Below are 14,400 nucleotides of genomic sequence, written 5' to 3'. Positions count from 1 at the left end.
TGAGCCTGTCACCTTTCTGTCTGTCCTGCACCTTTGCCTTCTCTTTTTCTTTCTCTCTGATTGTTAAATAAAAGTATGAACATGTATTTATAAGTTAAACTTCTGTTTTAATCACACGTTTGATTTCCAGTCTGAGAACTAAGAGTGTTGAGAGTCAGGACAGACTGCATGACATCTTGAGGAAGAAGCTGATAATCCTCCGCAGAGCAGAGTGGCACAGGAGACGGGGAAGAGAGCCAGGAAACGAGCAGCTTTTATTGCTAAAACAACTGCTCGGGACAAGCACAGCAGCCAGCTGAAATGCTCAATAGAGGAGGTGAGTCACTTCCTTCAAGACATCATGAGTGACCCACAGAGGGAACAAGATTTGGGACCTAATGAAGCTCTCGTCAACCCCCCATCAGCAGAGTTTAAGTTGACAGAGCCAAGTTTGAAGGAGGTGTGTGAGGTCATCAAGTCAGCCTGCTCAGCATCCTCCCCAGGTCCCATAAGCACTGCCCAGAGCTGCTCCGACATCTGTGGAAGATCTTAAAGGTGATATGGCAGAGAGCAAGAGTTGATGACCAGTGGAGGTGCACAGAGGGAGTCTGGATTCCCAAAGAGGAGGACTCGAAAAACATCAATCAACTTCGGAGCATCTCGCTATTGAGCGCAGAGGGGAAGGTTTTGTTTAGCATCGTCTCCCGGAGACTGACCAAGTTTCTTCTTAGAAGTAGCTACATTGATCTGTCAGTTCAGAACGGGGGGGCTCCCAGTAGTTCCTGGTTGCCTAGAGCACACTGACGTAGTTACACACCTTATAAGAGGAGCCCACAAGAACAAGGGCGACCTGGCTGTTTTGTGGCTTGACCTGACCAATGCCCATGGGTCTATCCCACACAAGCTGGTTGGGCGTGCTCTACACCTCCACCATGTTCCCAGCAAGATCAAGCACCTGATCTTGGATTATTATGGCAATTTCAGACTGAGGGTCACTTCTGAGTCAGTGACTTCAGACTGGAATCGCCTCAGGAAAGGTATAATAACAGGCTGTACCATCTCAGTTATGCTCTTTGCTCTCGCAATGTACATGGTGGTCAAGGCCGCTGAGGTGGAGTGTAGAGGGCCGCTAACTAGGTCAGGACTGATGGCATCTCACCATCACAATGCCATCTGTCCCAGGGTGCAGGTGGATGTTATGAGGTCTTGAGAGTCTCATCTCAGGGGCAAGGATGAGTGTCAAACCTTCCAAGTCAAGATCTATGGTGCTGAAGAAGGGAAAGGTGACGGACAAGTTCCGGTTTTCAATCTCAGGAACTATAATCCCGTCCATAACGGAACAACCAGTCAAGAGCTTGGGAAAACTCTTTGACTCCAGCCTGAAAGACTCTGCTACTGCACTAAATTCTGTAACTAAATTACAGTTACAATGATGTCGTTACTTGTGTTACAAAGGTTCTTCAGTTATCTGAAGACCAGTTGGTTAACAGTTGGTCGTATTTTACCCAGTAGGCAACGATCTGTAAATTAATTTAAATTATAAAACTCAAATAGAGATATATATTGTCTTTCTGTGTATACTTTAGTTTAAATTTACTTTAAATTAAAAAACAAAATAAAATAAAATAAAAACTTTGGGATGCATATATTCCAGAAATCCACACATTCACTGATAGCTACTATTCAAGTTAAAATTACCACAGTTCTTAATGTCCAAAAGCTAACCTTGTCTTCTGTGAAATTTTTCAGTTTTCAAAGCAATCAGATGGACCAGACTGGACCGTTTGGCAGGTTACTTCATATCAAACCACATGTTTGATATTCCTATAGTAAACCTTTACAGTCCAGCAGGTTTTGAAAAGAGAATAAGGAGATAACGATGTAGTTCAAATTAGACTATACAGGAAATAGGGCATTTCATTTACAGTGGCATACACAAAGGGCAAGTTACTACATTTACTCAAATATTGTCAGGTACTTAGCCTTGAATACACTGAATAGTGACTTTCTAATCCACATCTACTCATTATCAGTGTATATTAATGCCTGGAAAGGGGATATTTGTCTCTTTCAATACATTTCATACATTTTGCAAGAAATTTAATAGTATAAAATTTTATTAACTTTAATAACATGTCCATACTTGATCTTTTCATTCATACATATAAAGTTTATTTCTAATGAGCAACTATGTAGCAGATTTTGCATTATGTCATTGGGCTAAAAACAAAGAACCAGAATGGTTGAAAATAGAGATGAAAAATAATGGAAATGAATGACTTGTTGTGGGATTGCCTTGAATAGCAGCATTTCATCAGCAAGATGCAATTTACAACTTGACTGAATTAAAGACACTTTCACCAGGATGTGTGTCACAGCTGACCTTTAGCAGTTCACACAGGAGTCAATCTTGACCTCTGCTTTTAAACACGTGTACTATAAGTTCTCTTCCAACTGAAGGACTTTAACCTTTTTGATTTCAGATCAAAAGCAATTTTTCTAAAAGGCACTTTGATAAATCACCTGCATTTATATTTGCCTCCAATTCTTTTCATCCAGCTTACACATTAACATTTAACACTCCGTGCATGCAGTTAGCCATCACTTCTAACGACATGACAGCCCTAATAAAACCTACATACTGTGTAATTCAGTAGTGTCAAACTCCAGGCCTCGAGGGCCAGTGTCCTGGAGGTTTTAGATAACACCCTGGGTCAACACACCTGAATGAAATGATTAGTTCATTACCAGGCTTCTAGACAACTGCAAGACATGTTGCGGTAATTTAGCCATTTGAATCAGCGGTGTTGGATCAAGGACACATCTAACACCTGTAGGACACCGGCCCTTAAGGCCTGGAGTTCGACACCTGTGGTGTAATTCATTCCAAGTACAAGTCAGTCAACCTAGCCTTACTTTATAACATAAAAATCAAGAGGTTTAAACTGGTGGTAATTTAACAGTGTTCATTTATTGTTCAAAACACCACAAACAATTGTACAGAAACAAGATGCATTATGGTCCATGAACAACGCAGCTGCAGTCATGTTCTTCTCCAGCATCTTCACCATCTTCCAGTAAGACCGTCACAGCGGGCTCCGTGAAAAGCGTGGTCATCTGAAATCAGGGGAGTTTAGGCCTTTAATTTCATTGATGGAACCGCCGAGCAATCCCCCTTCGTCCGCGTGTCAGTCACCTGGAGAGGCTCAGACGTGATCACAGCTGGCAGGCAGGAGGAGGGGCTTACTTTGACCTCTGCCTCATCTTTCTCCTTTTACGCTTCAGCCTGTTGGAAATCAACAGCAGCTGTCAGTAAAACGCTCAATAGCACAAGGACTAAGATAGTAACAAAAATTGTTTAAAATTTTGTTAAACTATAATTCAGTAATACTAGTTATTGAGATTATGACCAAAACTGGACAGCCCTGTGATGCACATCAATATCAGACCAATCATGTAAATTTCCCTTCAGCTGTTAAGGACAGGACAGGAGTGTTTTCTTTTTAATGATTTTCATCACCACCTAGACCAAGCGAGTTTGTGATTACATTGACGTGTATTCATTTATTCTGTAAACCTTTGTAACAGTGTTCCCTCAGTTACAAACCTGTATATCTTTAAATTAAACACTGACACTGTACAAACTTGGCTGAAAACTGAATTTCAGTTATTGGCGTATGCTGCTCAGGAACTATATAACCCAGGTCATTTTCAGTAGATATAATTTTCCCTGCATCCAATTGAAACATAGGGACAAACAATTGTAAACGTTTGAACAAGCCCAACCTAACATACTTTACAGTTTAAGCTCAATTATATCCACTAAATTTAAAATAAAACAAAAAACAAAGGCTTGCTTCGTTATAAACCTAACTTTTCCAAAGCCTAAATAATTGTGTTTTCCAGCTGTCTAGCCTAAATTTAAGCAGCTTGGATTAGGGGGCTGACAAAGACATTTTCTTCATTTATCATGATGCTTACCTGCGCATACGCTTCTTCCTCCACTGAAAAAAGGGAGAAAAGGCACTGTCATTAAGAGTAAGTCAAGACCACATTTGCGCCACTATTTGGACAGCATGCTTACTGTGAAGCAGACAGTTACAGGGCCTCAGAACATGCAGTACATGTTTGTACTAAAAAGCATTTCACAGTGGTGTTTGTCACGCTGCATGCAGATCTCAGTTTTCACACACGCATGGCTGCCTGGGCTCAGCGAGCTACGGTGCCAACATTACAAGATGCCCCAAAGCAAAGGTTCTAGTAGCATTAGTATTTATACTACTATATGTAGCTAATGCCCTGTTATCACTTGAAATTCTATTCATATTTTAAGAAGCTGGGTAGCAGGGTATATTTAATGATATAAACACGAAGAGCTTAAGGAAGGAGCTAGCAGCATTAGCTGGCGCGGGAAGAGGACACAAACAGCTGAAATACCGATATTGGTTTGTTATCTCACCTTGGCTCTCATCGTGTGGAGAGGTTTCTGTGAAAATGAAAACAATTAGTGATCAGTAAGAGTGGATGACCGGTTAAATTAGCAGATTAAATTGGATCCTGTTAGCGGGGAATGAACTCGACATACCTCAAAGCGAGAAGAGCAACGGAAAGAGGATGTGACGAAGAAAACGAGCGGCTTTTAAAAGTGTCGTGACGTCATGTTCAGGCGACAGCTGAAGCGCCTCAGCTCAACGGAAAATGTAGTCCAACTGTTCAAATCGACGTACGAGCGAGCCAGGTGATATTTTCCAACCACTTTTCCTGCTTTCTAAAGGCGATGACCTTCCGTTGAGCACAAATTAACCCTGCAGTCGAGTTGGTTTTATTGATTTTATGTTTCGTTAAGACTCGATTTTTTTAGTTTACATTATTAACACAAAATTACTGAATCAGCTGTTAAAGTCATAAATATTAATCATAGTAATTAATTATTAATTAATAATGCAATATGTGTGTGTGTGTGAATTGAAGAACCTGTTTTATCTCAATGTCCCTTTAGAAGTTCACCTGGATTTTTCATTCATTCCAGCTGTTTTCTAAGTATATTTTGAAAGTGTTTAAAAATTAATCTAATAACCAGTATATGTGTGTTTCTAAATCAAACCAAATTAACTTTAGATTATCATTGAGTTAAATAAAGGTGATTTAAGTGAATTTAAACATAGTTCTTGGTGCTAGACAGGCTGGTCTGAGTATTTAAGAAACTGTTGAACTACTGGGATTTTTCCACACAACCACTTCCAGGCCCTACAGAGAATGGTCCAAAAGTATTCACAAATATCCAGTGAGCGGCATTTGCCTGGGGGAACATGTTCTGTTGATGTCAGAGGTCAGACTGCTTCAAGCTGACATGAAGGAAATAGTAACTCAAATAAACACTTGTTACAATCAAGGTCTGCAGAAGAGCAGTTCAAACCATGAAACAGACGGACTACAGCAGCAGAACCACACTTATTCCCACTCCTGTCAGCTAAGAACTGGAAACTGAGGTTACAATTTGCACAGACTCAACAAACATTAGAAACAGCAGACTGAAACATCATCATCTGATCTGATGGTTCTCGAATTCTGATGCAATATTCAGATGGCAGGGTCAGTACTTTGCATAAACAACACAAAAGCACAGCTTCGTTCTGTTGTGTATCAGCAGCTCAGGCTGCCTGTGGTGTAATGGCATGGTGGATATTTTCTTGGCACACTTCAGGCTCCTCAGTATCAGCAGAGCATTGTTTAAATACCACAGCCTACCTGAGTATTGTTTTTGACAATGTCCATCTTCTGACACCAGCTTCCAGAAGAATAACACATCATGATACAAAACTGTCTCAAACAGGATTCTTGAACAGTTTGTGTTTAGTTTCTGCTAATATCAGTATTTGCTTCATAGCTAAAAACAAACATTAAAAGACAAACAAAACGTCTAATTTTTGGACACAATCAGATGATCTTGATACTTTAGACTAGACATAATACAGCATTGCCCTGAAGAAATGATGAAAGACAGATGTGTATGAAAATGTTTTTTTATTTCATAGATGTAAAGGTCCATTGCCCACTGACTGAGCTACAAAGCAGGATTTTCCGATTTCCAACATATTTACCTGTTGACAAATGTGACCCAACATTATCCCAGATCTCAAAAATCAAACTCTGACCAGAGATGATCTGCATGGTCCAACTCCTCTGAAGACACCCAGAAGAGTTTACCTAAAACCTGATCAGCTTTAGCTGTCATGCTTCACGAGACAAATGATGTAGTAAAGCAAATCACTGATAGAAAAGTTTTTTTTTTTCCTTTTCCTGTCGTTAAACTGGAACATACAGTTATAGAGTTCTCTCTTTTCATAAAATTCAAGGGGAATGGCAGTAAATGTAGCAGTTTGTTCCCTTAGGTCAAGCTGATTACAACTTTGTTGCCTGTATACTTAAAAATATTTGCTCTTCTGCTAATTCTGTTATTGCTTTTAAAAATCTATTGTAGGTAAAACATCGTAGCTTTAGCGAAAAATGTACTCCGGTCATTATTATAGAAGAATAAACCTCCAATACATAAAATCTAAGTAAAAACCAATTTGTAAGCATGTCTGTGTTTCTCAGGTCCTGCAGTCAAATCATTTGTAGATTGTAACAATTAATGAGGGAGATAAAATTAAAATTTAACCCTTTACTGCATGGCGTGGTTAAGAAATGTCTTAATAATCAAGTGGATGAAAAATTAGCACTTAAAGTGAGCTTTAAAGGCAGCCAATCAAACCTCTGGATTTCCACATGAATGTAAAAGTCTGTTAACACATATAATCAGTTTTAAGTCTCCTGAAATGACTTTGTTGCCAAAGAGAAATGTGGCAAATCCCACACAACATGATATGACGCCTTAAACAAATATGATGCAAGTTTCTGTTGGTATAATTCACAAACCTTATGCCAGTTTACTCCCATTAATGCCCACTTGTAAGCCCCAGTCCACTCAAAAATAAAGTTTTCAGCTGCCAACAATACAAGTGTAGAAAGGACTAATATATTGATAAATTTAAAAGAAAAATTAACATTCAGTAACAAATTTACTGAAACCATCTGTAAAGATTCTGTAGGATCCTCAGTGCTGTAACCCTCTTCATGAATGCAGTAAAGGGTTAATAATTCACACAGGAATGTCAAATATTCATCTGATGCCAATGCTCTTATGAACTGATCAGTTTAATTGGCTATACTGGGTTGAGAATGGGCAGCGAGTTCAGGGAAGTTTGTCATGTTTTCTCTTGCATTTCTTTGGAGTCTTGCATGTGTGGAAAGGCAGTTTTCATTCTGCGGCTTCTGTGTCCTCGGTCGGCTGTCCACTTGCGTTTTCTGCCGTTTTTGAGGCCTTAAAGATCAAACAAAATAAGTAAATCAGTAAAAGGAGGCATTGTTGTAGATTTTAGTCCCATCTTACCATATTCCAAAATTTGTTCGGAATGACCCGATTATGAGGGCTTATGATCTAGTTACCGACCTCGTTGCTTTTATGCACCCGCAACACCTTATGAAAGAATCCTATCATTTTAATTTTACGTAAACGATTCAGATCCACAAAAGCTGAATGACATATATCATGACATTGTTATGTTGCCTAACAACCACATACCAATAAAAATCCCCCCCCATCAATTATGTACCCATAAAACCTTTTAAAAGCATTATATCCAGGGGTGCACATAAGTAGCCCGCAGGTGCGGATTTGCTGTCAAAATAAAAGACACACACCAGATAAGAAGTTGCAATGCGTGTTTGCATACATATTAAAAGGCACTGTTTTTGTCTGCTAGAGTGGGATTTTCACACCATATTCTGCACCACATCTCTGTGCGTTCATCATTTGTTGGAAGCCAGCTCACCTCTTGGCACCACTTTTCCGAGAATACGCGCTTCTTTTGCGGTTCGGACTCCTGACATTTCTTTGGAGGTGGAGGAACACCAAAGTAATTGCTTAAAGGAGTTTGCTTCTTCGATATTTTTAAGAGTGCTAAACAAATGTCTGTCCTCCTCCAGAAAATCTTATGTACGCAAACGTGCGTTGCAACTTCTTATCTGGTGTGTGTCTTTTGTTTTGACAGCGAATGCGCACCACTTATGTGCACCCTGATTATATCATTTTCATTTCACAGCCAAAAGTGCTAACAGGCCAAACAATACCGCAGCATGAGCATACACGAGTCTTCCTTGAGTTCATCTCTGTCCACAAACTACTGCTAAACAATCAGGGCACTTACCACTTTAATTTCACAACAATAACATCTCAGTCAGCAAACGCTAAATACAGTCATTTTTGATATTTCCAAACTGTGATGTTTACCATATCAATATCAAATCACACCATCTGAAACATTAACTTATGAAGTCAGGTTTAAATGCATTGGCATGTACTACTACTACTACTACTACTACTGATAATAAAATATTACCTTCTTTTTCTTTTTCTTCTGTGTTTTGCGGCTTGCAGAGCTCTGTAGTAAAGTCTAGAGAAGAGACAACACAGTTTGACATGATGCGAACAAGACGTTTAATGAAATTGACTTATTGTATATATATTTATTATTGTTATTATCATTCTTACCTTTAGCTCTGGATCCTGAACTTCATGCTCTGACTTGTACAGCTCTGGGTCTAAAGGTCCGTTGGTGATTCTGTGAGGCCCGTTGGCCATCAGCAGCACCGTGAACTTAAACTGAGCTACAAACTCTCCTGAGAACAGGATACAGGCGTAGGGTTAACAGCTTGTGAATAATTCAAACGTGTCTAGCAGAGAGCCAAGACGCTCACCCTCTTTCTCATGTAGCACACTGAAGGGCTGTAGCAACTCATGTTTGGCACACTCCACCACGCCGAGTCGGGCTTTGGCCTCATCCTCAAAAGCTCTGAATGAAAAATGGCTGTTAGCACCAACTCGCTGTCAGCTGGCTACAAGTAAAGTGTGGTGTTCCCACCTGAGAGTGAAGGGCATGGCATCGAAACGTCGCTCAACCTCGCTGAAGAACGTACGAGAGGTCTTCATCTTTAAGCCGTACTGTTTACTCGGGTCCCTCTTATAAATCGTAGTCCTCAGACCCGAGTCTCTGGCCTAAAAGCAAATCGCATAGAACACAATACTTCAGTGCTGATTACTGGGAGCAGAATCATAACATTCATTCACAAACAAAGAAGAAAAACACCAAACCTTTCCTTCTCCAGTGCTGATTAACACATCCACAGCGTAGACTTCATGTACCTCAAACTCCGCCTTCTCATGGTCTTTTCTGACAATCAACAGAAAGAGCAGGCAGTCAAAACACATTGCGAGCGTCAGTTTTATTCCACAATACAAACAGTCCCACAAAAATCATTCCAGTTACTCAGGAGGATCTCCCTCTAAATATTTTTCATTCCAATGCAGCACAACTACCGCTGTTGACATCGGCACACAAGCAGAAAAGCTGCATTCTGGGGCGATGCCAATATTCAAAAATAATAACTTGGCCCATACCTACCCTGCACTGGACAGCAACACATTACATGAATATATATTTATGAAACTTTCTTTCTTTCTTTCTAATTCATGACTGAAAAAACTGTCACATAACCAGATTTTCTACAGTTGTACAAGAGTTAAGATAAGATAAGATAAAAAAAAACTTTATTAATCCCTCGGGTGGGTTCCTCTGGGAAATTTGTTTTCCAAAAAGCACAGCACCGACAGAAGTTACAGAGTTAGCATCACAAAACAGATTTCTTTGGATTGCACTGGAAGGTGGATGAAGTTCAGCAGTGGGATTCTCCAAAACTGATCAAATTCAGTGGTGGGATAGCCTGAGCGAAAATGTTTGTGCAAGTTTGTCGTACGAGAGTCAAGCCTGAAGGACAAAATAATTTAAAGATCTTGGACTTTTTCCGTCTTTACAGAGAACTTGGATTTATTAAAAAAAGTCACAAGCCCATGCAGTATTATTATTATTATTATTTTTTTAATCTTTTCAAATGACGTGGGCATTTGTTATGCACGGCTCAGTGTGCACATCTACCATCTGGTTATCATTTTTCTATCATCCATATTAAGCCTGCTCTTTCCTCTTGCATTCATCCCTAGCAAGCAGGCTCACTCACCCTCATATAAATTCAGAGGAGACAGAGCAGTCTCTTTTGTACGTGCGTTTGCTCCTTCAGTTGCTTTTAACAGTTTTGTTCATTATTTCCTAAGCTGGGAGCTATCAGCAGCCCTGTTTCAGTTTTACTAGTTTATTAACATTATTTTTAGAAGATAAACCTGAATCCGAACCAGCCCACTGAGTGGTCGGTTCTCTGTCTTCCTCCTCTTGTTTGTTTTTGCGTTGGCTCCAGTTCTTCTTATTTGTATTCGATCTTTGAAAGTAATTATTTTTGAATTATTAAAAGTGCCTGCAACTGCAGCAGCTTTGTGGCATCTTGTGTATGTTAGGTTCCTCTTTGATTTGGGAGACTAACATGCATGTTAGGTTAACTGACTGTTCTTAATTTTTTGTAGGTGTGAACACGTGTGTGAAAGTGTGTTTGTGTCTTTGTGATAGCTTCGTCATAGACTGGTGACCTTTTAAGGGTGTGCCCTGCCTCTCACACTGTTACAGCTAAGATAGGCTCCACCCAAACTATAACCCTGAATTGGACGAGTGGAAGAAAACTGAGGGTGATTTTGTCTTTAGTTCATATTTATTGCAAAGATGTACCTTTGCTGGTCTGTTGGGTTCTGGATGATGGTCTTCTCTCCATCTATGACATGTTGCTTTAGCTGATGAGACAGCATACCTTTAAAACAAAGAGATGGGCAGAATCCATAAGCTTAAAACATGAACTGTTTCCATGAAAACATTCCCATACATCTCATTAATCCCACACATCATCATCTTGTTATGTGAAGACAGACAGCACATTAAAATACAAAGGTTTTTATAGGAACTCACCCTCAATAGGTGTGCACTTGAACGACTGTGCGATCTTGTTCCAGGCTTCTGTCACTTGAGTGTTCTGAGGCAGAAAAAATTAATTACTTTCACATCCAAATTACATCTTTGTACGAGATAACCGTTAAAATACATGTGAAACTGCAAATAAGTTCACACCTAGTTTGTAGCAGAACTAGTCTATGATGGTATTCGAGCTATATTCGGACTAAAGAGTAGCAAAGAAGCACCACTGGAGCAAATTACACGTCCATTGATTTTCTTCCACTTATCAAAAATGCATAAAAAAGTAAGACCTGTGCCAAATTAATAATTACAGCAAGTCATTTAGATGTTTTGATGACCACAGCACACCCCTGCAGAGAATATTAGACCTGATCACAGCTGACGTGGAAAAGCCTCATGAAACACTCAAACGTACCTGGTTACCAGGTTTCACGAGGCGTAGTGCTGCTTCTGCGCACAGATGAGCTGCTTTGATCACATCAGCTTTCCGGCCTGTGACGGGGTTCTCCTGCATATAGAAAAACGAAAAAAGACGACTTCAGGACTCACATGAGATGATACAAAACTGTGACCAAGGTGTGATATGTACATGTGTCTGCTTTTTTGTTTTTTCACCTTACTGGCTCCCACGATAAAGCTGTGAGCAACATTGGCGATGAAGCCATCAACATGAACTCCGAGATCGCTACACAAAATCAGAAGAAAAGGAAAAACGAAAGAATTAAATAACTGTAGGATATATATATAGATCATGCCTTTAGTTAAGTGCTACCCGGCTGTCAAATGTACTAGTACTGATGCAGGAAGCAATCAGATCAAATCTACTGGGAAGGACAAAAGATCGTTCCACTTTGGAAAATTAGCTTAGTGAAGACTACAATAATAAGAGAAGGTCAGACAAAAATACACAATTTAATCTGCAATAAATGGAAGCTATAACCCAAGGTGAGTTTCTTTTTTGGCAGTAGATCAGCTGGAATATGGTGAAGGACTTATTATGAATTCAAGGCAACAGCATTACAGACTGTATTAAACTTTCCAGACGTGCCCAGCAAAGAAGTTAGCAAAGTGAGACACATTAAAAAAAACAAAACAAAAAGTGTAAAAACCACATCACGACACTTGAAGAAACATCTTTACAACACTGAATATCCACACACAGCACAAAGACGTTACAGAGGACAAAGACATTAGTGGCAACGCAACAACTAAGATGAATCTACTTTCTTTTTCAAAGCCAAATGCTGCATTTGATAAGCGGATAAGATGGGCAGTAAAGCTAACATCCGGCATACCACCCGTTCTAAAAAGAAACCTTACTTGTCGTTTGCCACACAGCACACACAAGAGGCAAGACCATAGAGATGAAGGACACAATCGACAGCAAAGAGAAAGCGGAGCTATCACACAGAAAGTAGGGAGGACAATACATTGGGAGACTAGAGACACACGGGGAAAGGAGGGGGTAACATTATTGCAGAGCATGGTGCCTACATTTTGACCAGATCCCCATCTTTAAGTGTGTAGTCAGGGTCACTCTTCAGGGGAGAGAAGTGGCAAACACAGTTATTGACTGAGACGCTGGTAGGAAACGCAATGCCTAGAAGAGGGAGAAGAGAACCACCAAGTCTTCATTTGGAAATGATCCACAAATGTAATCAAGAAAGCCATACAAGAATGGAGTATGGAGGAGTATATCACTTAGAAGATCTACTCTGTCACCATGCTAGTTTTTAAAGCCCCTGCTGCTATTCGAGTTACTTGATGCTGTGTGAAATGACACAGAAAACACTGCCAACAGTTTGTTCTACTTGATCTAATTTCCTTGATGTGTCCACCTCAGAAAAAAAACAAAAACAAACACAAAAACCCATAATGGGCAGATGCGGGCCTCACCTTTCTTCATTTCTTTTTCTTTCTTGAAGACCTTCCCGGTCTCCGCCATTATATAGGCGTCACCTTTTTCACAGAGGCTGAGCACTGACACCCCAGGTTTGGCTGCTTCCATGACAAGACGGAGAGCCTCTGGATGAGACAGGAGGGAAGTCAGGCAGGTTGATGCATTAGCTCACTATAAGTTTTTTTTCTGATCATGTTAGCAAATATAAACTGTGGTGGCCAGGATATGCATTTAATGTACTATGACGTAGTGCCACAGCAAATATGTCCCATCTCCTGACTGCACTAATCATCCAAATAGATTAAATGGATAGATTTAAGTTTGTTTTTCATTACAGTATTAATCTGACCAAGTACCTCGACCTAATTAAACGCTTAAATTGTTAAATACAACCATACATCTTGTGCGATGTTTGAGATCTATAGAATGCAGGTGTTTCCTGTGTTTTCATCATATAATGGAGCAGTGATCATGAAACCACAAGGTGCTGGTCGTTAAATGCACAAAGAAGCCTTATGTGAATGATTTTAGAGCAACTTTCATGCTGTCGACTGACCATGAATGTCAACTGTCACCATAAGCGTATTTTAAAAGAGCTTCAGCTCGTGACCGCTTACGTGACATTTACAGCCGAACACCGGTCACCATTCTAAGCTAGCTGGTTTGTTAGCATCCCACACTAGTTAGTGAGACAGACAGCTGCCTGTAAGAAACCCTATCGCTGCTGTTGGGTAACAATAGCAGAAAGCCGAGCAGTCGCTCAGTTATTCAGTTAAAAGCAGCTTTCAATCGACCCGGCTGCACCTGCTAGCTAGCTAGATGTGATAGCATATGTGTGCTTCGAATCTAAACCACATGGTTGCTGCTATAGGGAACCAACGTTAGCTGCTGTACGACAGGCCGAAAAGAGCAGGTCGTCACATCCAGTCACCGACAGTTACTCGCTGACATTAACTTACGGTTAGCGATGTCACCGCCCATCTTGTACTTGGTGACGACCAGATCCTCGGCTATAGTCTGTTCTTGCTCGTCGTCGGACATCTTGGCAGTGTAGTCTGAAGTCGCTAGTCGGCTCTGGACAGCGACAGTTCCCCTCCCCTCGGCTCGGCTCGGCTCAGCTCTGACCGAAGCTGCTACCCCAAGCCCCTCCCACTTCACCCTGACGTAAAGCGACCCCAGCCCGCCGTTTAAACCATGGCTGTGAAACATCCGGCACGAGGGTCACGACCGGCTCGCCAAATGGTGTAAAAGTTAGTTTCTCTCAGTTTTTGGATAATAACTGTGGGTTTTTTTTTTTTGCTTCTAGCACCTTTTACAGGGTGTAACTGACTTCTCCCCCAGTTGTAGCTGAGAACAACGAAGCATTAATAATTATATTTCTCCTGTGGGAGCATTTACCGCTTGAGCAAATGTCTATATCTCAGCCAAGGATATTTGTTAATCTGTAATTAGATGTGCGCCCTTTGACAGGTTGCACACTTTGCATCATTATACAGTTTACCAGCTCATTTAAAATATAAATGTTGCAGTTCCATACCAAGTATTCAAAATATTTTTATTGAGTAAACA

The 14,400-nt window shown here is 40.4% G+C and overlaps 1 protein-coding gene and 1 long non-coding RNA gene across 2 annotated transcripts; both read right to left on the bottom strand.

Annotated features, from left to right (window-relative positions):
• Window positions 1–2,078: 2,078 nt before the first annotated feature.
• On the bottom strand, window positions 2,079–4,671 carry LOC102793622 (uncharacterized). Its single transcript, XR_437618.3, has 5 exons — window positions 4,565–4,671; window positions 4,439–4,465; window positions 3,961–3,983; window positions 2,849–3,265; window positions 2,079–2,810 (listed from the first exon to the last, which is right to left on the bottom strand). It is a non-coding gene; the product is annotated as an uncharacterized LOC102793622 (long non-coding RNA).
• Window positions 4,672–5,986: 1,315 nt separating this feature from the next.
• Window positions 5,987–13,991, bottom strand: pa2g4a (proliferation-associated 2G4, a). Its single transcript, XM_006807585.3, has 13 exons — window positions 13,791–13,991; window positions 12,828–12,956; window positions 12,426–12,531; window positions 11,547–11,616; window positions 11,347–11,439; window positions 10,926–10,989; window positions 10,692–10,770; window positions 9,173–9,251; window positions 8,943–9,076; window positions 8,779–8,873; window positions 8,573–8,700; window positions 8,421–8,474; window positions 5,987–7,342 (listed from the first exon to the last, which is right to left on the bottom strand). Exons 1-13 carry the CDS (start codon window positions 13,870–13,872, stop codon window positions 7,280–7,282), a joined length of 1,176 nt encoding a protein of 391 aa, XP_006807648.2. The 5' UTR covers window positions 13,873–13,991; the 3' UTR covers window positions 5,987–7,279.
• Between the last annotated feature and the right edge of the window lie 409 nt (window positions 13,992–14,400).

The sequence above is a fragment of the Neolamprologus brichardi genome, chromosome 5, assembly GCF_056152115.1.
Source record: "Neolamprologus brichardi isolate AB-2024 chromosome 5, ASM5615211v1, whole genome shotgun sequence".
In the NCBI taxonomy this organism is placed as follows: domain Eukaryota; kingdom Metazoa; phylum Chordata; class Actinopteri; order Cichliformes; family Cichlidae; genus Neolamprologus; species Neolamprologus brichardi.
Note: the sequence above shows the minus strand (reverse complement) of the source record. Positions and strands in the feature narration are given on the sequence as shown.

Coding starts and splice junctions, on each gene's coding strand:
- pa2g4a (XM_006807585.3), bottom strand. CDS start 13,872: ATGTCCGACGACGAGCAAGAACAGACTATAGCCGAGGATCTGGTCGTC. Junction 10,990..11,346: donor TCGTGAAACCTGGTAACCAG/GTACGTTTGAGT, acceptor TTTCTGCCTCAG/AACACTCAAGTGACAGAAGC. Junction 10,771..10,925: donor CAAGTGCACACCTATTGAGG/GTGAGTTCCTAT, acceptor TTTGTTTTAAAG/GTATGCTGTCTCATCAGCTA.